Source organism: Tachysurus vachellii, chromosome 21, assembly GCF_030014155.1.
Source record: "Tachysurus vachellii isolate PV-2020 chromosome 21, HZAU_Pvac_v1, whole genome shotgun sequence".
In the NCBI taxonomy this organism is placed as follows: Eukaryota; Metazoa; Chordata; class Actinopteri; order Siluriformes; family Bagridae; genus Tachysurus; species Tachysurus vachellii.
The window spans coordinates 15,339,392-15,355,103 of record NC_083480.1 but is presented as its reverse complement, the minus strand read 5'-3'; the positions used below and the strand labels follow the sequence as shown (position 1 = coordinate 15,355,103).

Here is a 15,712-nt window from a genome sequence, read left to right as displayed (position 1 = left end):
TTGTTCTCTCTGAAAAAAGGATGCAGGTTGTTGAAGGTGTGAAGCACCTCTTTCAAGGTTTTAAATCGTGAAACTTTAACACATGACTGTTTTTATAATCCGCTCAGTTTCACTTTCTCTGTTGCGTCTCTTTCTCCAGATGTCTTCTGCACCGAGCCCTTCAGGATCCCTTTCGCAGGAAAAGTGGAGATCTGCTGTTTCGATAAAACCGGAACGCTGACCAGCGACAGTTTGGTGGTCCGTGGTGTGGCAGGATTGAGGTAGAGCTCAGCGTGGTGTAGAAATGTACCTTCTGTGAGGTCGGGGAGTAAAATGTTTAATGTTTTTAATTTCTCTCGTATGCCGTAGACAAGGGAAAGAGGTGATGCCTGTGTCTGAAATCCCGGTCGAGACTCACCGAGTCGTCGCTACGTGTCATTCGCTGGTGACCCTCGATGACGGACAGCTGGTTGGGGATCCGCTGGAGAAGGCCATGCTGACCGCAGCAGAATGGAGCCTCACTAAAGGTCAGGAGTTTATATCACTGCTTCACTGCTGCAGTCATATTTTTAGCTGCGTATGTGATTTATTAGCATTAAAGCCAGCCATTATTACCGCCTTCTGCATTCGAGTTTGTTCTCTTTCTCTTTCTAGACGAAAAGGTGTTTCCTCGTGCAATAAAGACCCCCGGCCTGAAGATCCACCAGCGGTTCCACTTTGCCAGCGCTCTGAAGAGAATGTCCGTCCTGGCGTCATACGAGAGAATGGGGTCCACCGAACTCTGCTACATCTCCACTGTTAAAGGAGCTCCAGAGACGCTCAGGAGCATGGTGAGCTCCAAATCCTACGCCTCAACACGGTTAGACCAAACATGACCATTTATCTGAGCTGTTCTTAAAGAAGCGCTTAGTAACCGTTCATGACCTCTGCTTCCTGCAGGGAGAATAAGTTCATAATCGAAGCTCTTTGGACAGGATAGAGGCGGAGCCTGAGCTGCTTCGTTTCAGCTGGGGGCGGGGCTTATTTTCTAGTGAACAGATATCAGGCATGAAGTTGTTTAAGTTTTGTTTTTGTTTTTTTTTCTTTTACAAACAAACCTTATTGTACAAAGTGTGTGTTTGTAAAAACAATTTGTAATCTTTAAAAGTGTATTTAGACCAATAATGTTTATATAATTCTGTTACTTATATGTGACTTGCAATAATACTTCACAACAGATCTGTCTTATTTCTTTGCTTTTGGCTTCCGGTTACATTTTTTCTGGGCCAGAATTTGGCACCGACTCCTGGCCAGAACAAAGCTACAACTTCAACAGCCAACACACAAGCTAGCCTTGCTAGCTATTTAGCCTTGCCAACATTTTCGCTGCAATTCCTCCCTCGGATATTGTGATGGACTTCTTTAACTCCGCTGTGCTCCAGTTTTCAGAGTGTCCGGCCAACTATGACGACGTGCACAGAGAGATGTCCCGTGAAGGAGCTCGAGTTCTAGCTCTGGGCTACAAGGAGATGGGACACCTGAGCCACCAGCAGGTACGATCCGTGTCCGTGCGAGTGAAACGCAGCGTCCTGTTGTTGTGTTGTAAACAGAGAGAAAAAGGAACGCGAATTTGCCCGACGTGTCTATGTGCAGGTGCGAGAGATGAATCGTGACGCTCTGGAGTGCGACCTGAGCTTCGCCGGCTTCATGGTAGTCTCCTGCCCGCTGAAGACTGACAGCAAGGCTGTTATCAGGGAGATCCAGGAAGCCTCGCATCATGTGAGCATCCAAAACAGACACTTAGGACAATGCTTTTGTCTGCACATAATAATAATAATCATTTTCTGTTCTCTGTTTTAAGATTCACTGCTTTAAAGTAAACCTTACTTGCTTTAATATAATTAAAAATGTATATACATTTTAATCATCTTTTTTTTATTATTTTTAATTGTGAATGCCCCCATGTAGCTACCAAAACGGCTTAGAAACATCCTTTACACCTTTACCCTTAATATAAACCTCAAGATTCATGAATATGCAAATTGGAAACACCCATAAATTAACAAGCATGCAAATTCTTTGGTTAACAGGTTGTACATATGACACCATTTATTTGCATATCAGGACGCGACTGGTTCACAGCTTTCGAGTCCACTTTGTGACCTCAATATCTGATCTGATAGAATAAATAACTCAGATTTATACATAACTACTAGACTAACGTCAGCCAGTGTTATTCGGAGATATTTCTTGAGTGCGGATAAACTGAATTTTATCTAATTAATTAAGTGACATGTTGGATGCAATGTTTCCAAATGTCTTGTTTACTTTTGCTCGAGTAGTGGAAACAGACCTCGAAGAATCCAGACTCTCTTTATATCACATGTATAGGCTGTTGCTAGATAGATCACATCGATGTAAACTTCCTTTTTCGTTTTCGTCGTCATCTGACAAACTTTAAGATGCCTCTCATCCAATCAGATCAGTGTAATCGTATCAGAATCAGTATGTACTGTATGTAAGTCCTGAACTGTCCATGTTCTCAGGTTGTAATGATCACAGGGGACAACCCTCTGACCGCCTGTCACGTCGCCCGAGAGCTACACTTCATCCAGAAGGAGCACACGTTAATCCTGCAGCCTGCATCTACACACGGTAATGAAGCTAGAGAGCTGAGGGATACGGTCCCTAGGTTCACACTAACAAGTGGCGCTTTCAGTTTCTTTGCATGACTGCAACTAACAACGTTTATGCGAATTAGGTACGAGTCTGTAAAGCAACTAATCCATACGATTCCTCGGGGGCCATGTTTCCTGATGATTTCTATACATTATTCTCTTGTCAAAGGCTTTTCTAAAGATCTGACAAAAATATAATATAAACAAAGTATGAAACATTTTGGAAGACGAGATGTATGGGACACCATGTATGTCACAGCAACACAAAAAAAAAGTCTACCACTGACATGTCTGTGTTTTACCGTGCAGGTGATTGGCAGTGGGAGTCTATAGATGGCAGCATTTGTCAACTTCTCTCGCTTCACTCTGTGCCTACTCTGGTTAACCGATATGACCTGTGTGTGACTGGAGAAGGCCTGAACCGGCTGACCAATGACCCTCGCCTGCTCAACGCCCTGCTGCCTCACGTGCGAGTGTTCGCTCGCGTCAGTCCAAAACAAAAGGTCATTTTTAAGTCCTCATATTTGTTCCGACACACAAGTAGTTGTGTTACAGGAACGTTTGATACCAAGACAATAATGTGTTTAAATCTTCTGTGATTTAAAGCAGAATCTCGGTCATTTTTCTAGGCTTTAAGTCAGTAGTCGTTTAACAAAGTACTCATTCACAGCTCCATACATTATAAACTGTATTTAATTACTAATTGCCAGTTTTTGAGGAGTTTGTTTTGTCGATTTTCTCAGATTTTATTCAGTTTGCTGCCCCATTTAGCTTCCATAGAGTAATTATTGCCCCTAGTGGTCAAACATAGGAACTGCACCACAAATCCTGCAGCACAAGAGATCCACCAGAGCAATGATTCTCTTTTTGCTTTTCAGTGGTGAAGGATGAATAAATGGGACAGTTTATGACAAAAATATAGTAAATCTACTCAGCAGGACACATTACTTTGTAACTACTGCTGGGGGGAAGTCGTGGCCTAATGGTTAGAGAGTCTGACTCTTAACCCTAAGGTTGTGGGTTTGAGTCTCGGGCCGGCCACAACTGAGGTGCCCTTGAGCAAGGCACCGAACCTCCCCAACTGCTCCCCGGCGCTCCAGCATAAATGGCTGCCCACTGCTGTGTGTGTGTGTTCACTGCTGTGTGTGTGTGTGTTCACTGCTGTGTGTGTGTGTTCACTGCTGTGTGTGTTCACTGCTGTGTGTGTGTGTGTTGACTGCTGTGTGTGTGTGTGTTGACTGCTGTGTGTGTGTGTGTTGACTGCTGTGTGTGTGTGTGTGTGTTGACTGCTGTGTGTGTGAGTGTGTTGACTGCTGTGTGTGTGAGTGTGTTGACTGCTGTGTGTGTGAGTGTGTTGACTGCTGTGTGTGTGAGTGTGTTGACTGCTGTGTGTGTGAGTGTGTTGACTGCTGTGTGTGTGTGTGTTGACTGCTGTGTGTGTGTGTGTTGACTGCTGTGTGTGTGTGTGTTGACTGCTGTGTGTGTGTGTGTTGACTGCTGTGTGTGTGTGTGTTGACTGCTGTGTGTGTGTGTGTTGACTGCTGTGTGTGTGTGTGTGTTGACTGCTGTGTGTGTGTGTGTGTTGACTGCTGTGTGAGTGTGTTGACTGCTGTGTGAGTGTGTGTGTGTTCACTGCTGTGTGTGTGTTGACTGCTGTGTGTGTGTGTGTGTTGACTGCTGTGTGTGTGTGTGTGTTGACTGCTGTGTGTGTGTGTGTGTTGACTGCTGTGTGTGTGTGTGTGTGTTGACTGCTGTGTGTGTGTGTGTGTTGACTGCTGTGTGAGTGTGTGTGTTGACTGCTGTGTGAGTGTGTGTGTTGACTGCTGTGTGAGTGTGTGTGTTGACTGCTGTGTGAGTGTGTTTGTTGACTGCTGTGTGAGTGTGTGTGTTGACTGCTGTGTGAGTGTGTGTGTGTGTTGACTGCTGTGTGAGTGTGTGTGTGTGTGTTGACTGCTGTGTGAGTGTGTGTGTGTGTGTTGACTGCTGTGTGAGTGTGTGTGTTGACTGCTGTGTGTGTGTGTGTGTTGACTGCTGTGTGAGTGTGTTGACTGCTGTGTGAGTGTGTTGACTGCTGTGTGAGTGTGTTGACTGCTGTGTGAGTGTGTTGACTGCTGTGTGAGTGTGTTGACTGCTGTGTGAGTGTGTTGACTGCTGTGTGAGTGTGTTGACTGCTGTGTGAGTGTGTTGACTGCTGTGTGTGTGTGTTGACTGCTGTGTTTGTGTGTGTGTGTTGACTGCTGTGTGAGTGTGTGTGTGTTGACTGCTGTGTGAGTGTGTGTGTGTTGACTGCTGTGTGAGTGTGTGTGTGTTGACTGCTGTGTGAGTGTGTGTGTGTTGACTGCTGTGTGTGTGTTGACTGCTGTGTGTGTGTTGACTGCTGTGTGTGTGTTGACTGCTGTGTGTGTGTTGACTGCTGTGTGAGTGTGTGTGTTGACTGCTGTGTGAGTGTGTGTGTTGACTGCTGTGTGAGTGTGTGTGTTGACTGCTGTGTGAGTGTGTGTGTTGACTGCTGTGTGAGTGTGTGTGTTGACTGCTGTGTGAGTGTGTGTGTTGACTGCTGTGAGTGTGTGTTGACTGCTGTGTGAGTGTGTTTGTTGACTGCTGTGTGAGTGTGTGTGTTGACTGCTGTGTGAGTGTGTGTGTGTGTGTGTTGACTGCTGTGTGAGTGTGTGTGTGTGTGTTGACTGCTGTGTGAGTGTGTGTGTGTGTGTTGACTGCTGTGTGAGTGTGTGTGTGTGTGTGTTGACTGCTGTGTGAGTGTGTGTGTGTGTGTTGACTGCTGTGTGAGTGTGTGTGTGTGTGTTGACTGCTGTGTGAGTGTGTGTGTGTGTTGACTGCTGTGTGAGTGTGTGTGTGTGTTGACTGCTGTGTGAGTGTGTGTGTGTGTGTTGACTGCTGTGTGAGTGTGTGTGTGTGTGTGTTGACTGCTGTGTGAGTGTGTGTGTGTGTGTGTTGACTGCTGTGTGAGTGTGTGTGTGTGTTGACTGCTGTGTGAGTGTGTGTGTGTGTGTTGACTGCTGTGTGAGTGTGTGTGTGTGTGTGTTGACTGCTGTGTGAGTGTGTGTGTGTGTGTTGACTGCTGTGTGAGTGTGTGTGTGTGTGTGTTGACTGCTGTGTGAGTGTGTGTGTGTTGACTGCTGTGTGAGTGTGTGTGTGTGTGTTGACTGCTGTGTGAGTGTGTGTGTGTGTGTGTTGACTGCTGTGTGTGTGTGTGTGTGTGTTTTGACTGCTGTGTGTGTGTGTTCACGTTCACTGCTGTGTGTGTGTGTGTGTGTGTGTGTGTGTGTGTGTGTTCACTGCTGTGTGTGTGTGTGTGTTCACTGCTGTGTGTGTGTGTGTGTGTTCACTGCTGTGTGTGTGTTAAATGCAGAGAACAAATTCTGAGTATGGCTCACCTGAGGTGCCCTTGAGCAAGGCACCGAACCTCCCCAACTGCTCCCCGGCGCTGCAGCATAAATGGCTGCCCACTGCTGTGTGAGTGTGTTCACTGCTGTGTGAGTGTGTTCACTGCTGTGTGAGTGTGTTCACTGCTGTGTGAGTGTGTTCACTGCTGTGTGAGTGTGTTCACTGCTGTGTGAGTGTGTTCACTGCTGTGTGAGTGTGTTCACTGCTGTGTGAGTGTGTTCACTGCTGTGTGAGTGTGTTCACTGCTGTGTGAGTGTGTTCACTGCTGTGTGAGTGTGTTCACTGCTGTGTGAGTGTGTTGACTGCTGTGTGAGTGTGTTGACTGCTGTGTGAGTGTGTTGACTGCTGTGTGAGTGTGTTGACTGCTGTGTGAGTGTGTTGACTGCTGTGTGAGTGTGTTGACTGCTGTGTGAGTGTGTTGACTGCTGTGTGAGTGTGTTGACTGCTGTGTGAGTGTGTTGACTGCTGTGTGAGTGTGTTGACTGCTGTGTGAGTGTGTTGACTGCTGTGTGTGTGTGTGTTGACTGCTGTGTGTGTGTGTGTTGACTGCTGTGTGTGTGTGTGTTGACTGCTGTGTGTGTGTGTGTTGACTGCTGTGTGTGTGTGTGTTGACTGCTGTGTGTGTGTGTGTTGACTGCTGTGTGTGTGTGTGTTGACTGCTGTGTGTGTGTGTGTTGACTGCTGTGTGTGTGTGTGTGTGTTGACTGCTGTGTGTGTGTGTGTGTGTTGACTGCTGTGTGTGTGTGTGTGTGTTGACTGCTGTGTGTGTGTGTGTGTGTGTGTGTTGACTGCTGTGTGTGTGTTGACTGCTGTGTGTGTGTGTGTGTTGACTGCTGTGTGTGTGTGTGTGTTGACTGCTGTGTGTGTGTGTGTGTTGACTGCTGTGTGTGTGTGTGTGTGTTGACTGCTGTGTGTGTGTGTGTGTTGACTGCTGTGTGTGTGTGTGTGTTGACTGCTGTGTGTGTGTGTGTGTGTTGACTGCTGTGTGTGTGTGTGTGTTGACTGCTGTGTGAGTGTGTTGACTGCTGTGTGAGTGTGTTGACTGCTGTGTGAGTGTGTTGACTGCTGTGTGAGTGTGTTGACTGCTGTGTGAGTGTGTTGACTGCTGTGTGAGTGTGTTGACTGCTGTGTGAGTGTGTTGACTGCTGTGTGTGTGTGTTGACTGCTGTGTGTGTGTGTTGACTGCTGTGTGTGTGTGTTGACTGCTGTGTGAGTGTGTGTGTGTTGACTGCTGTGTGAGTGTGTGTGTGTTGACTGCTGTGTGAGTGTGTGTGTGTTGACTGCTGTGTGAGTGTGTGTGTTGACTGCTGTGTGAGTGTGTGTGTTGACTGCTGTGTGAGTGTGTGTGTTGACTGCTGTGTGAGTGTGTGTGTTGACTGCTGTGTGAGTGTGTGTGTTGACTGCTGTGTGAGTGTGTGTGTTGACTGCTGTGTGAGTGTGTGTGTTGACTGCTGTGTGAGTTGTGACGTGTGTGTGTTGTTGACTGCTGTGTGAGTGTGTTTGTTGACTGCTGTGTGAGGTGTGTGTGTGTTGACTGATGTGTGAGTGTGTGTGTGTGTGTTGACTGCTGTGTGAGTGTGTGTGTGTTGTGTTGACTGCTGTGTGAGTGTGTGTGTGTGTGTTGACTGCTGTGTGAGGTGTGTGTGTGTGACTGCTGTGTGAGTGTGTGTTGTGTTGACTGCTGTGAGTGTGTGTGTGTTGACTGCTTGTGAGTGTGTTGACTTGCTGTGTGAGTTGATGGTTGAATGCTGTGTGAGTGTGTGTGTGTTGTGGTGTGTTGACTGCTGTGTGAGTGTGGTTGCTGCTGTTGTGAGTGATGTTGACTGCTGTGTGAGTGGTTGTGCTGTGTGAGTGTTGACTGCTGTGTGTGTGTTGTGCTGTGTGTGTGTTGACTGCTCTGTGTGAGTGTGTGTGTTTATGCTGTGTGAGTGTGTGTGTTGACTGCTGGGTGAGTGTGTGTGTTGACTGCTGTGTGAGTGTGTGTGTTGATGCTGTGTGAGTGTGTGAGTTGACTGCTGTGTGAGTGTGTGTTGACTGCTGTGTGAGTGTGTTTTGTTGACTGCTGTGTGAGTTTGTGTGGTGGATGTGTGTGCGTGTGTGTGTGTGTGGGTTGACTGCTGTGTGAGTGTCTGTGTGTGTGTGTTGACTGCTGTGTGAGTGTGTGTGGTGCATGTGTGACTGCTGTGTGAGTGTGTGTGTTGTTGTGTTGAATGCTGTGTGAAGTGTGTGTGTGTGTGTGTTGACTCTGTGTGAGTGTGTGTGTGTGTGTTGACTGCTGTGATGTGAAGTGTGTGTGTGTGTGTTCGACTGCTGTGTGGTGTGTGTGCCTGCTGTGGTGTGGTTGTGTGTCGACTGCTGTGTGTGTGTGTTCACTGCTGTGTGTGTGTGTGTTCACTTGCTGTTGTGAGTGTGTGTGACTGCTGTGTGTGTGTGTTGACTGCTGTGTGAGAGTGTGTGTGTGTTGACTGCTGTGTGAGTGTGTGTGTTGTGTGTGTGACTGCTGTGTGAGTGTGGTGTGTGTGTTGACTGCTGTGTGAGTGTGTGTGTGTGTTGACTGCTGTGTGAGTGTGTGTGTGTGTGTTGACTGCTGTGTGAGTGTGTGTGTGTGTTGACTGCTGTGTGAGTGTGTGTGTGTGTTGACTGCTGTGTGAGTGTGTGTGTGTGTGTTGACTGCTGTGTGAGTGTGTGTGTGTGTGTTGACTGCTGTGTGAGTGTGTGTGTGTGTGTTGACTGCTGTGTGAGTGTGTGTGTGTGTGTTGACTGCTGTGTGAGTGTGTGTGTGTGTGTTGACTGCTGTGTGAGTGTGTGTGTGTGTTGACTGCTGTGTGTGTGAGTGTGATGACTGCTGTTGTGCTGAGTGAGTGTTGACTGCTGGAATGTGTGTGAGTGTGTTGATGCTGCTGTGTGAGTGTGTTGACTGCTGTGTGAGTGTGTTGACTGCTGTGTGAGTGTGTTGACTGCTGTGTGAGTGTGTTGACTGCTGTGTGAGTGTGTTGACTGCTGTGTGAGTGTGTTGACTGCTGTGTGAGTGTGTTGACTGCTGTGTGAGTGTGTTGACTGCTGTGTGAGTGTGTTGACTGCTGTGTGAGTGTGTTGACTGCTGTGTGAGTGTGTTGACTGCTGTGTGTGTGTTGACTGCTGTGTGTGTGTGTTGACTGCTGTGTTTGTGTGTGTGTGTTGACTGCTGTGTGAGTGTGTGTGTGTTGACTGCTGTGTGTGTGTTGACTGCTGTGTGTGTGTTGACTGCTGTGTGAGTGTGTTGACTGCTGTGTGTGTGTGTTGACTGCTGTGTGTGTGTGTTGACTGCTGTGTGTGTGAGTGTGTTGACTGCTGTGTGTGTGTGTGTTCACGTTCACTGCTGTGTGTGTGTTCACGTTCACTGCTGTGTGTGTGTTCACGTTCACTGCTGTGTGTGTGTTCACGTTCACTGCTGTGTGTGTGTTCACGTTCACTGCTGTGTGTGTGTTCACGTTCACTGCTGTGTGTGTGTTCACGTTCACTGCTGTGTGTGTGTTCACGTTCACTGCTGTGTGTGTGTGTTGACTGCTGTGTGAGTGTGTTGACTGCTGTGTGAGTGTGTTGACTGCTGTGAGTGTGTTGACTGCTGTGTGAGTGTGTTGACTGCTGTGTGAGTGTGTTGACTGCTGTGTGAGTGTGTGTGTGTTCACTGCTGTGTGTGTGTGTTAAATGCAGAGAACAAATTCTGAGTATGGCTCACCGTACTTAGCCGTATGTCACGTCACTTTCTTTCTTCTTAAACTGCAGCAAGATCAGTAAAGATATTCAAAGATATCGCAGCTGCAGTGTCACCTTGTGTCTAGTGGTGTGTATGTGTGAAGAGTCAAAGTGAATTGTGCTTTGTGATGCGAGTGCAGATGATGATGATGATCGAGAGCAGAACAAACATCTAAATGCTGTGTAACTTTAGAATTATTATTGTTTTTGTTGAAGGATTGTTTTATTTCTATCAAAGCTGCAGTTTTCTAACATAACGAAACACAAATTCTCTCATTTCTTTCCTGCAGGAGTTTGTCATTACGAGTCTGAAGGGGTTGGGCTTCGTCACCCTCATGTGCGGTGATGGCACTAATGATGTCGGAGCACTAAAACACGCCCACATAGGTAAGATCTGAACGGACTTTACTTCGAATAAAAAAAGATAAAAACATAATCCATTTCTCTGGTGAAGTCACCGTTCAGGAATCGTCCCTCCTGAGCTCCTGTTTGGCTGGCTGAAGAGAGGAAAAGCTCCAAAATCCCGCCTCATCAAGGGCTTATTTGATTTGCTGAGCCGAAACATGTTCTCGCACACGAGAGCCGATCTGCTCCGCACGCAACACCGCCGTCGGGAAATCAAGGCTGGGATCTTAATCGGTTTATTTACTAAACACTCCTTAGCAATGCTGCGTTAGACACAATATGGTTCGGCGTGTTTGGCGCACACTGCACACGCTTATAGCAGCTTGTGTCTTTAAAAAAAAAATAAAAAATTAAACGCAGGAGATTTATATTTCTGCTGTCTATTTACAGGAGTGTTTTTATTTTTTGTTGTTTGTTTTCTAATAAGATAACATTCATTCATTCATTCATCTTCTACCGCTTATCCAAACTACCTCGGGTCACGGTGAGCCTGTGCCTATCTCAGGCGTCATTGGGCATCAAGGCAGGATACACCCTGGACGTAGTGCCAACCCATCACAGGGCACACACACACTCTCATTCACTCACGCAATCACACACTAGGGACAATTTTCCAGAGATGCCAATCAACCTACCATGCATGTCTTTGGACCGGGGGAGGAAACCGGAGTACCCGGAGGAAACCCCCGAGGCACGGGGAGAACATGCAAACTCCACACACACAAGGCGGAGGCGGGAATCGAACCCCCGACCCTGGAGGTGTGAGGTGAACGTGCTAATCACTAAGCCACCGTGCCCCCCTTAATGAGATAACAGAAAGTGGTAAATGCATGGGGGGCCAATATTTATGACACAAGTAGCATTTATTCTCTTAGAAGGTTTTTGTGCGAAAATGTAACCTTGAAAATTATTGTTTAAGCCTGTTTTTAATGGGGTGCCAATAATTTTGCAGTTCTTTGTAGCGTAAATCATTGAGATGTTTTTATTGACTTGGGTAAATCTTGCTATCGTTTTTTTTTTACATTTAAAAATACAGTACACTTAATTTGACTAAGGGATACAGTTGAAATGTAAAGATTTAATAATAAGAATAATAATAATAATAATAATAATAATTATAATAATAACTCTGTATTCCCCCCCCCCCCCTAAATTAACTGAATATTTATTATTAAAATTTGTGATTTTAAATATTATTAAAAATATATATATAGCAGTATTATTTTATCTATGGATCATTTGTGTAATGATTTATTATTATTATTATTATTATTATTATTATTATTATTATTATTACTAGAAGTGTAAAAATTTTTTTTGAATGAATGTATGTATTGAACCCAAGTGCAGCACCACAGTGTTGATTATCCTGTCCACACGAATCATGCTTCTGTATCGTGTCTGTTAATAGGCGTTGCTCTGTTAGCTAACGCGCCCGAGCGCCTGCCGGAGAAGAAGAAGCGAGGACGAGAGAAGGAGTCGGCCGCTGGAGATTCCAGGCCGATGCCTCCGCCCTCAAGCTCTGGGGGGAAAGTGAACTCGCGATCCAGACACAGAGCGGCTCAGAGGGAGGAGCAGCTCGCCGCTCAGAAGGTCTGTGACACCTCTGTACGTCTGTACGCTTGTCTGTAGGCGCGTTCGTTAGGATTAAAGTGAGACCGTCTCAGCTCAGAGGTGGGATTGTGGTGGAGAAAGGTTTGAAGGAAATGCTTAGATCTCCAGGAGCTTTTTACATTTAAAAACTTTCTGTACTGAATTCATTTGAAAAATGTATTATTATGATGATAATGATTATTATTATTTAGTTGCTTTTTGTGGTGGTTTTGTGTTTGATTGTTTTGTGCTGTAATTGTGCTGCAGGAGAGGATAAGTCAGGTACTGCGTGAGCTGGAGGAGGAACAGCTTCAAGTCGTCAAACTAGGAGACGCCTCCATCGCCGCTCCGTTCACCTCCAAACTCTCCTCAATTCAGTGCAGTGAGTAAAACAGACAAATAAACCGCCCGGCTCTTGTGTAAAGCGGCTCGGCCTTTAACGCGCGTCCGTCTCCGCTTTCAGTCTGTCACGTGATCAAGCAGGGCCGCTGCACTCTGGTGACCACGCTGCAGATGTTTAAGATCCTGGCTCTGAACGCTCTGGTGCTGGCCTACAGCCAGTCTGTGCTCTACCTGGAGGGCGTGAAGTTTAGTGACTTCCAGGCGACTCTTCAGGGTCTGCTGCTCGCCGGCTGCTTTCTCTTCATCTCAAGGTCAAAGGTAAGGACTTTATTTATTTTCTACTTCACTATGGCGAGCTCTTGAGAATCAGCGGTTTAACGTGCGTCTGCTTCGCAGCCCCTGAAGACGTTGTCTAAAGAGCGACCGCTGCCCAACATCTTCAACCTGTATACGGTTCTGACCGTGCTGCTCCAGTTTGCTGTGCACTTCTGCAGTCTGGTTTATCTGTACAGAGAAGCGCAGAGCAGAAGCCCTCCCAGGTATCTGCACAGCTCACATCTCATCACACGTATTTCTGCAGGAAGCTTTTCAGGCGGCTCGAACCGAATGTGATACACACAATCTGAACCTTGGGATCCTTCTGCCCGAAGCCAAAACTGATACACAAACCCCCTCTAGTGGTGGAAGAGTGTCACTAATGGATACTAATCTGTCACTAATCTCTCTCTCTCTCTGTCTGTCTCTCTCCTGTTTTCCCCACAGAGAGGAGCAGTTTGTGGATCTGTATAAAGAGTTTGAGCCGAGCCTCATCAACAGCACTGTGTACATCATGTCTATGGCCATGCAAATGGCTACATTTGCTATTAACTATAAGGTAACATCCAGCTCTTTTTTCCCCCCAAGACTGATTAAAGGTGATGATAAGAAACATGACTATCCTGTGCAAAGAACTAAGAGCGGAGACTCCTTTCTTGATGTAGAATGAACATTTAGTAGAAGTCACACATGCACCGAGAGCTTAGAGATAATTATATCTCAGAACACAGAAACGTGTTAAGTTCTTATCTGTGGAATCAACCGACACACACACACACTCACACACACACACACACACACACACACACACACACACTACTACAAATGAACTAAACTACCTAACATGTGACCGTGTTTAAACTCAGGGCCATCCGTTTATGGAGTCTCTGACTGAGAATCGGCCTTTGCTCTGGAGCATTGCCTTATCTGGGCTCGCCATCGTGGGGCTGCTGTCCGGCTCGTCTCCTGAATTTAACGAGCAGTTCGCTCTCGTGGACATTCCAACAGACGTGAGGATCTGCACCTACATTCCAATTAATCAACATACATGTAGCGTAGAAATAATAAAAGGCTGTAACATATATGTTCAAATAAAGTTTCTATTTTGTCTCGAGACCGTAAGTCTTTGTTGTTCATGTGTTCAGAAAGCGATTATGAAGCTCAGATGTAGAATTAGAGATGTGTGTTCTTTATTTTCACAGTTTAAGCTGGTCATAGCCAAGGTGCTGGTGGTGGATTTCGTAGCAGCGCTGCTCGTGGACCGAGTTCTGCAGTTCCTCTTGGGTAAAGGGACCCTGCGGTTACCCAACTGAACTGAGCCCTAACTGTCAGAGGCCAAAGCAGCTGCTGCCCCTGAACTCAGACTGTAAGCCAGAGGGGGGGAGTGAAATCGGCCCTGTGACACACACTCATAAAGGAGCGGTGATGGACTCGCCAGGCAATACTGGACACACCCCAAGTGTTCTCAGTCTTTCTGCTCTTTCTCTCTGGTTTTTTTTTTTTTTTTTTTTGCTTTTTGCTTTCATCCTTTCCGGTTATTTGTACCCCTTCCATCCGTTTTAACATCCTTCTTCCCGATGCTGAAAGGCCAAGACGATAACAGTATTGTGTGGACCAAGTGCGTGTGTATGTATATGTATGCCCATGTGTGTGTGTGTTGGATGCGTGTGAGTCGCGCAGCTGACAGGGCCATTCTGTTAATAGAACTGCAGAGTGTTTAATTTTTTGCTTTGATTTTGTAAAAAGACATGTCAAAATTATAAAAAGACCAAAACTCTTAAACTGTGTTGTGTCACTTCTTTCTAATCGAATCGGAGTCATTTATATATAGAAAATGCTATAAATCTGCATAATACTGTACACTTCTACAGACGCAACCTAGTCTTATGGGACGATTGGGACAGGAATGAACAAATAAAGAGGAAACACTTATAGAATTTAAACACACGGCCCATTATAGAAATAGAAGAGAAGATACTTGTGATAACTCGTGCATTTTGACGGCTGTACTGTTAACATACCGCTACAATAAAGGGTATTTTTATGATAATTTGTTTAACATTTTATAATGGAAATGAACTCCATAATAATGGGTTATATGCTGTTTGTTTGTTTTGTTTTGTTTTGTTTTTTTTTACACCAGAACCCAGAGAACCTGGCAATAAAAGAATTTTACATTTTCTTTGATGATATAGAAGATAAGACATAGACAAAGAAGTAAAACATTGCCCTATAGAGCCATCATCAGATGCCTCAGACTTATGTCATATCCCTGCGTATCAGCAGGAAGTGCTACTTACTGATCAACTTTCCTGTGTGTAACAGCTACGGTTTGGTCTGTAGGTCAGTTTTACTAGAGAAAAATAAGAGAAATATTCTAATGTCGACAAGAAGGTTGCAAGTAACTGGTGCTTGGGCCCCTAATAAAAGACATCTAACAATGCCTTCAGGGCTCTCAAGTTTTGAAGACAGGTCGAGTGACATTTCCAACCCCCCAGCAGACCCCCTAAAAACAAAAAAACTGTGTTTCACCAGGATCACTGACCACATTTTAACCAAATACAAAGTATTTGTTCGATTTCCATTTATTAATTTGTGTGTGTGTGTGTGTGTGTGTGTGTGTGTGTGAGAGAGAGAGAGAGAGAGAGAGAGATTATGACTGGTGTTGTTTATTGTAAGTGTTTGTTACCTTTCTGGACTCCTTTATCATTTGTAATGTTGCTCCCGTTTAAAACAGTTCGGCTCAAGCCCAGACATTTTTAGGGTCATGATTGAGGACAATGTCCCGTCCAGAGACAAGCTGTTTTGTGTTGAGGTTTTGTTCAAACCGACCATCAAAAATATCAGCTTATCAGCGTCAGACTTGACTAAGAGCTCCAGGTGACGCGCTTGATTCCTGCCCGGGTCCATAGAGACAGCGGTGTGGACTGATAAATTTTGGGCGCTGCGGCTTATTAAATATATGATAAATAGTCAAAAAGTTTTTCTGCATGAGAAATATGATGTGTGGCGGGAGAACGTGACAAAAGACCCAAATGCGTGACTGTCACTCTCAATGCGTGACACTTGACATCCCTGACTTCAACACAGTGCTTGGACAGTTAATAATAGTAATAATAATAATAATAATAATAATAATAGGAAGGGTGTGTATATACACACATACACATATACACTCACGCAAACCATTTTGAACTACTGACTAAAAGTTTGTACACAGTAGAGTTTTGTATGCATTCTATTTATCCTCATTACATTCTTAATGGGTTACTACGTATATT

At 45.4% G+C, this 15,712-nt stretch overlaps 1 protein-coding gene across 1 annotated transcript in view; it reads left to right on the top strand.

Annotated features, from left to right (window-relative positions):
* The window catches only part of atp13a1 (ATPase 13A1), a 22,817-nt gene extending 8,604 nt beyond the window's left edge, over positions 1-14,213 (top strand). Inside the window, exons 11-25 of the mRNA XM_060897288.1 lie at positions 140-260; positions 349-506; positions 634-809; positions 1,401-1,511; positions 1,612-1,737; positions 2,505-2,613; positions 2,946-3,139; positions 10,067-10,163; positions 11,593-11,774; positions 12,042-12,156; positions 12,238-12,434; positions 12,513-12,655; positions 12,879-12,990; positions 13,298-13,441; positions 13,634-14,213. Coding sequence (XP_060753271.1) covers positions 140-260; positions 349-506; positions 634-809; positions 1,401-1,511; positions 1,612-1,737; positions 2,505-2,613; positions 2,946-3,139; positions 10,067-10,163; positions 11,593-11,774; positions 12,042-12,156; positions 12,238-12,434; positions 12,513-12,655; positions 12,879-12,990; positions 13,298-13,441; positions 13,634-13,744 — 2,096 coding nt within the window. The 3' untranslated portion in view covers positions 13,745-14,213. The remainder of the gene's footprint in view (positions 1-139; positions 261-348; positions 507-633; positions 810-1,400; positions 1,512-1,611; positions 1,738-2,504; positions 2,614-2,945; positions 3,140-10,066; positions 10,164-11,592; positions 11,775-12,041; positions 12,157-12,237; positions 12,435-12,512; positions 12,656-12,878; positions 12,991-13,297; positions 13,442-13,633) is intronic.
* Positions 14,214-15,712: the final 1,499 nt, after the last annotated feature.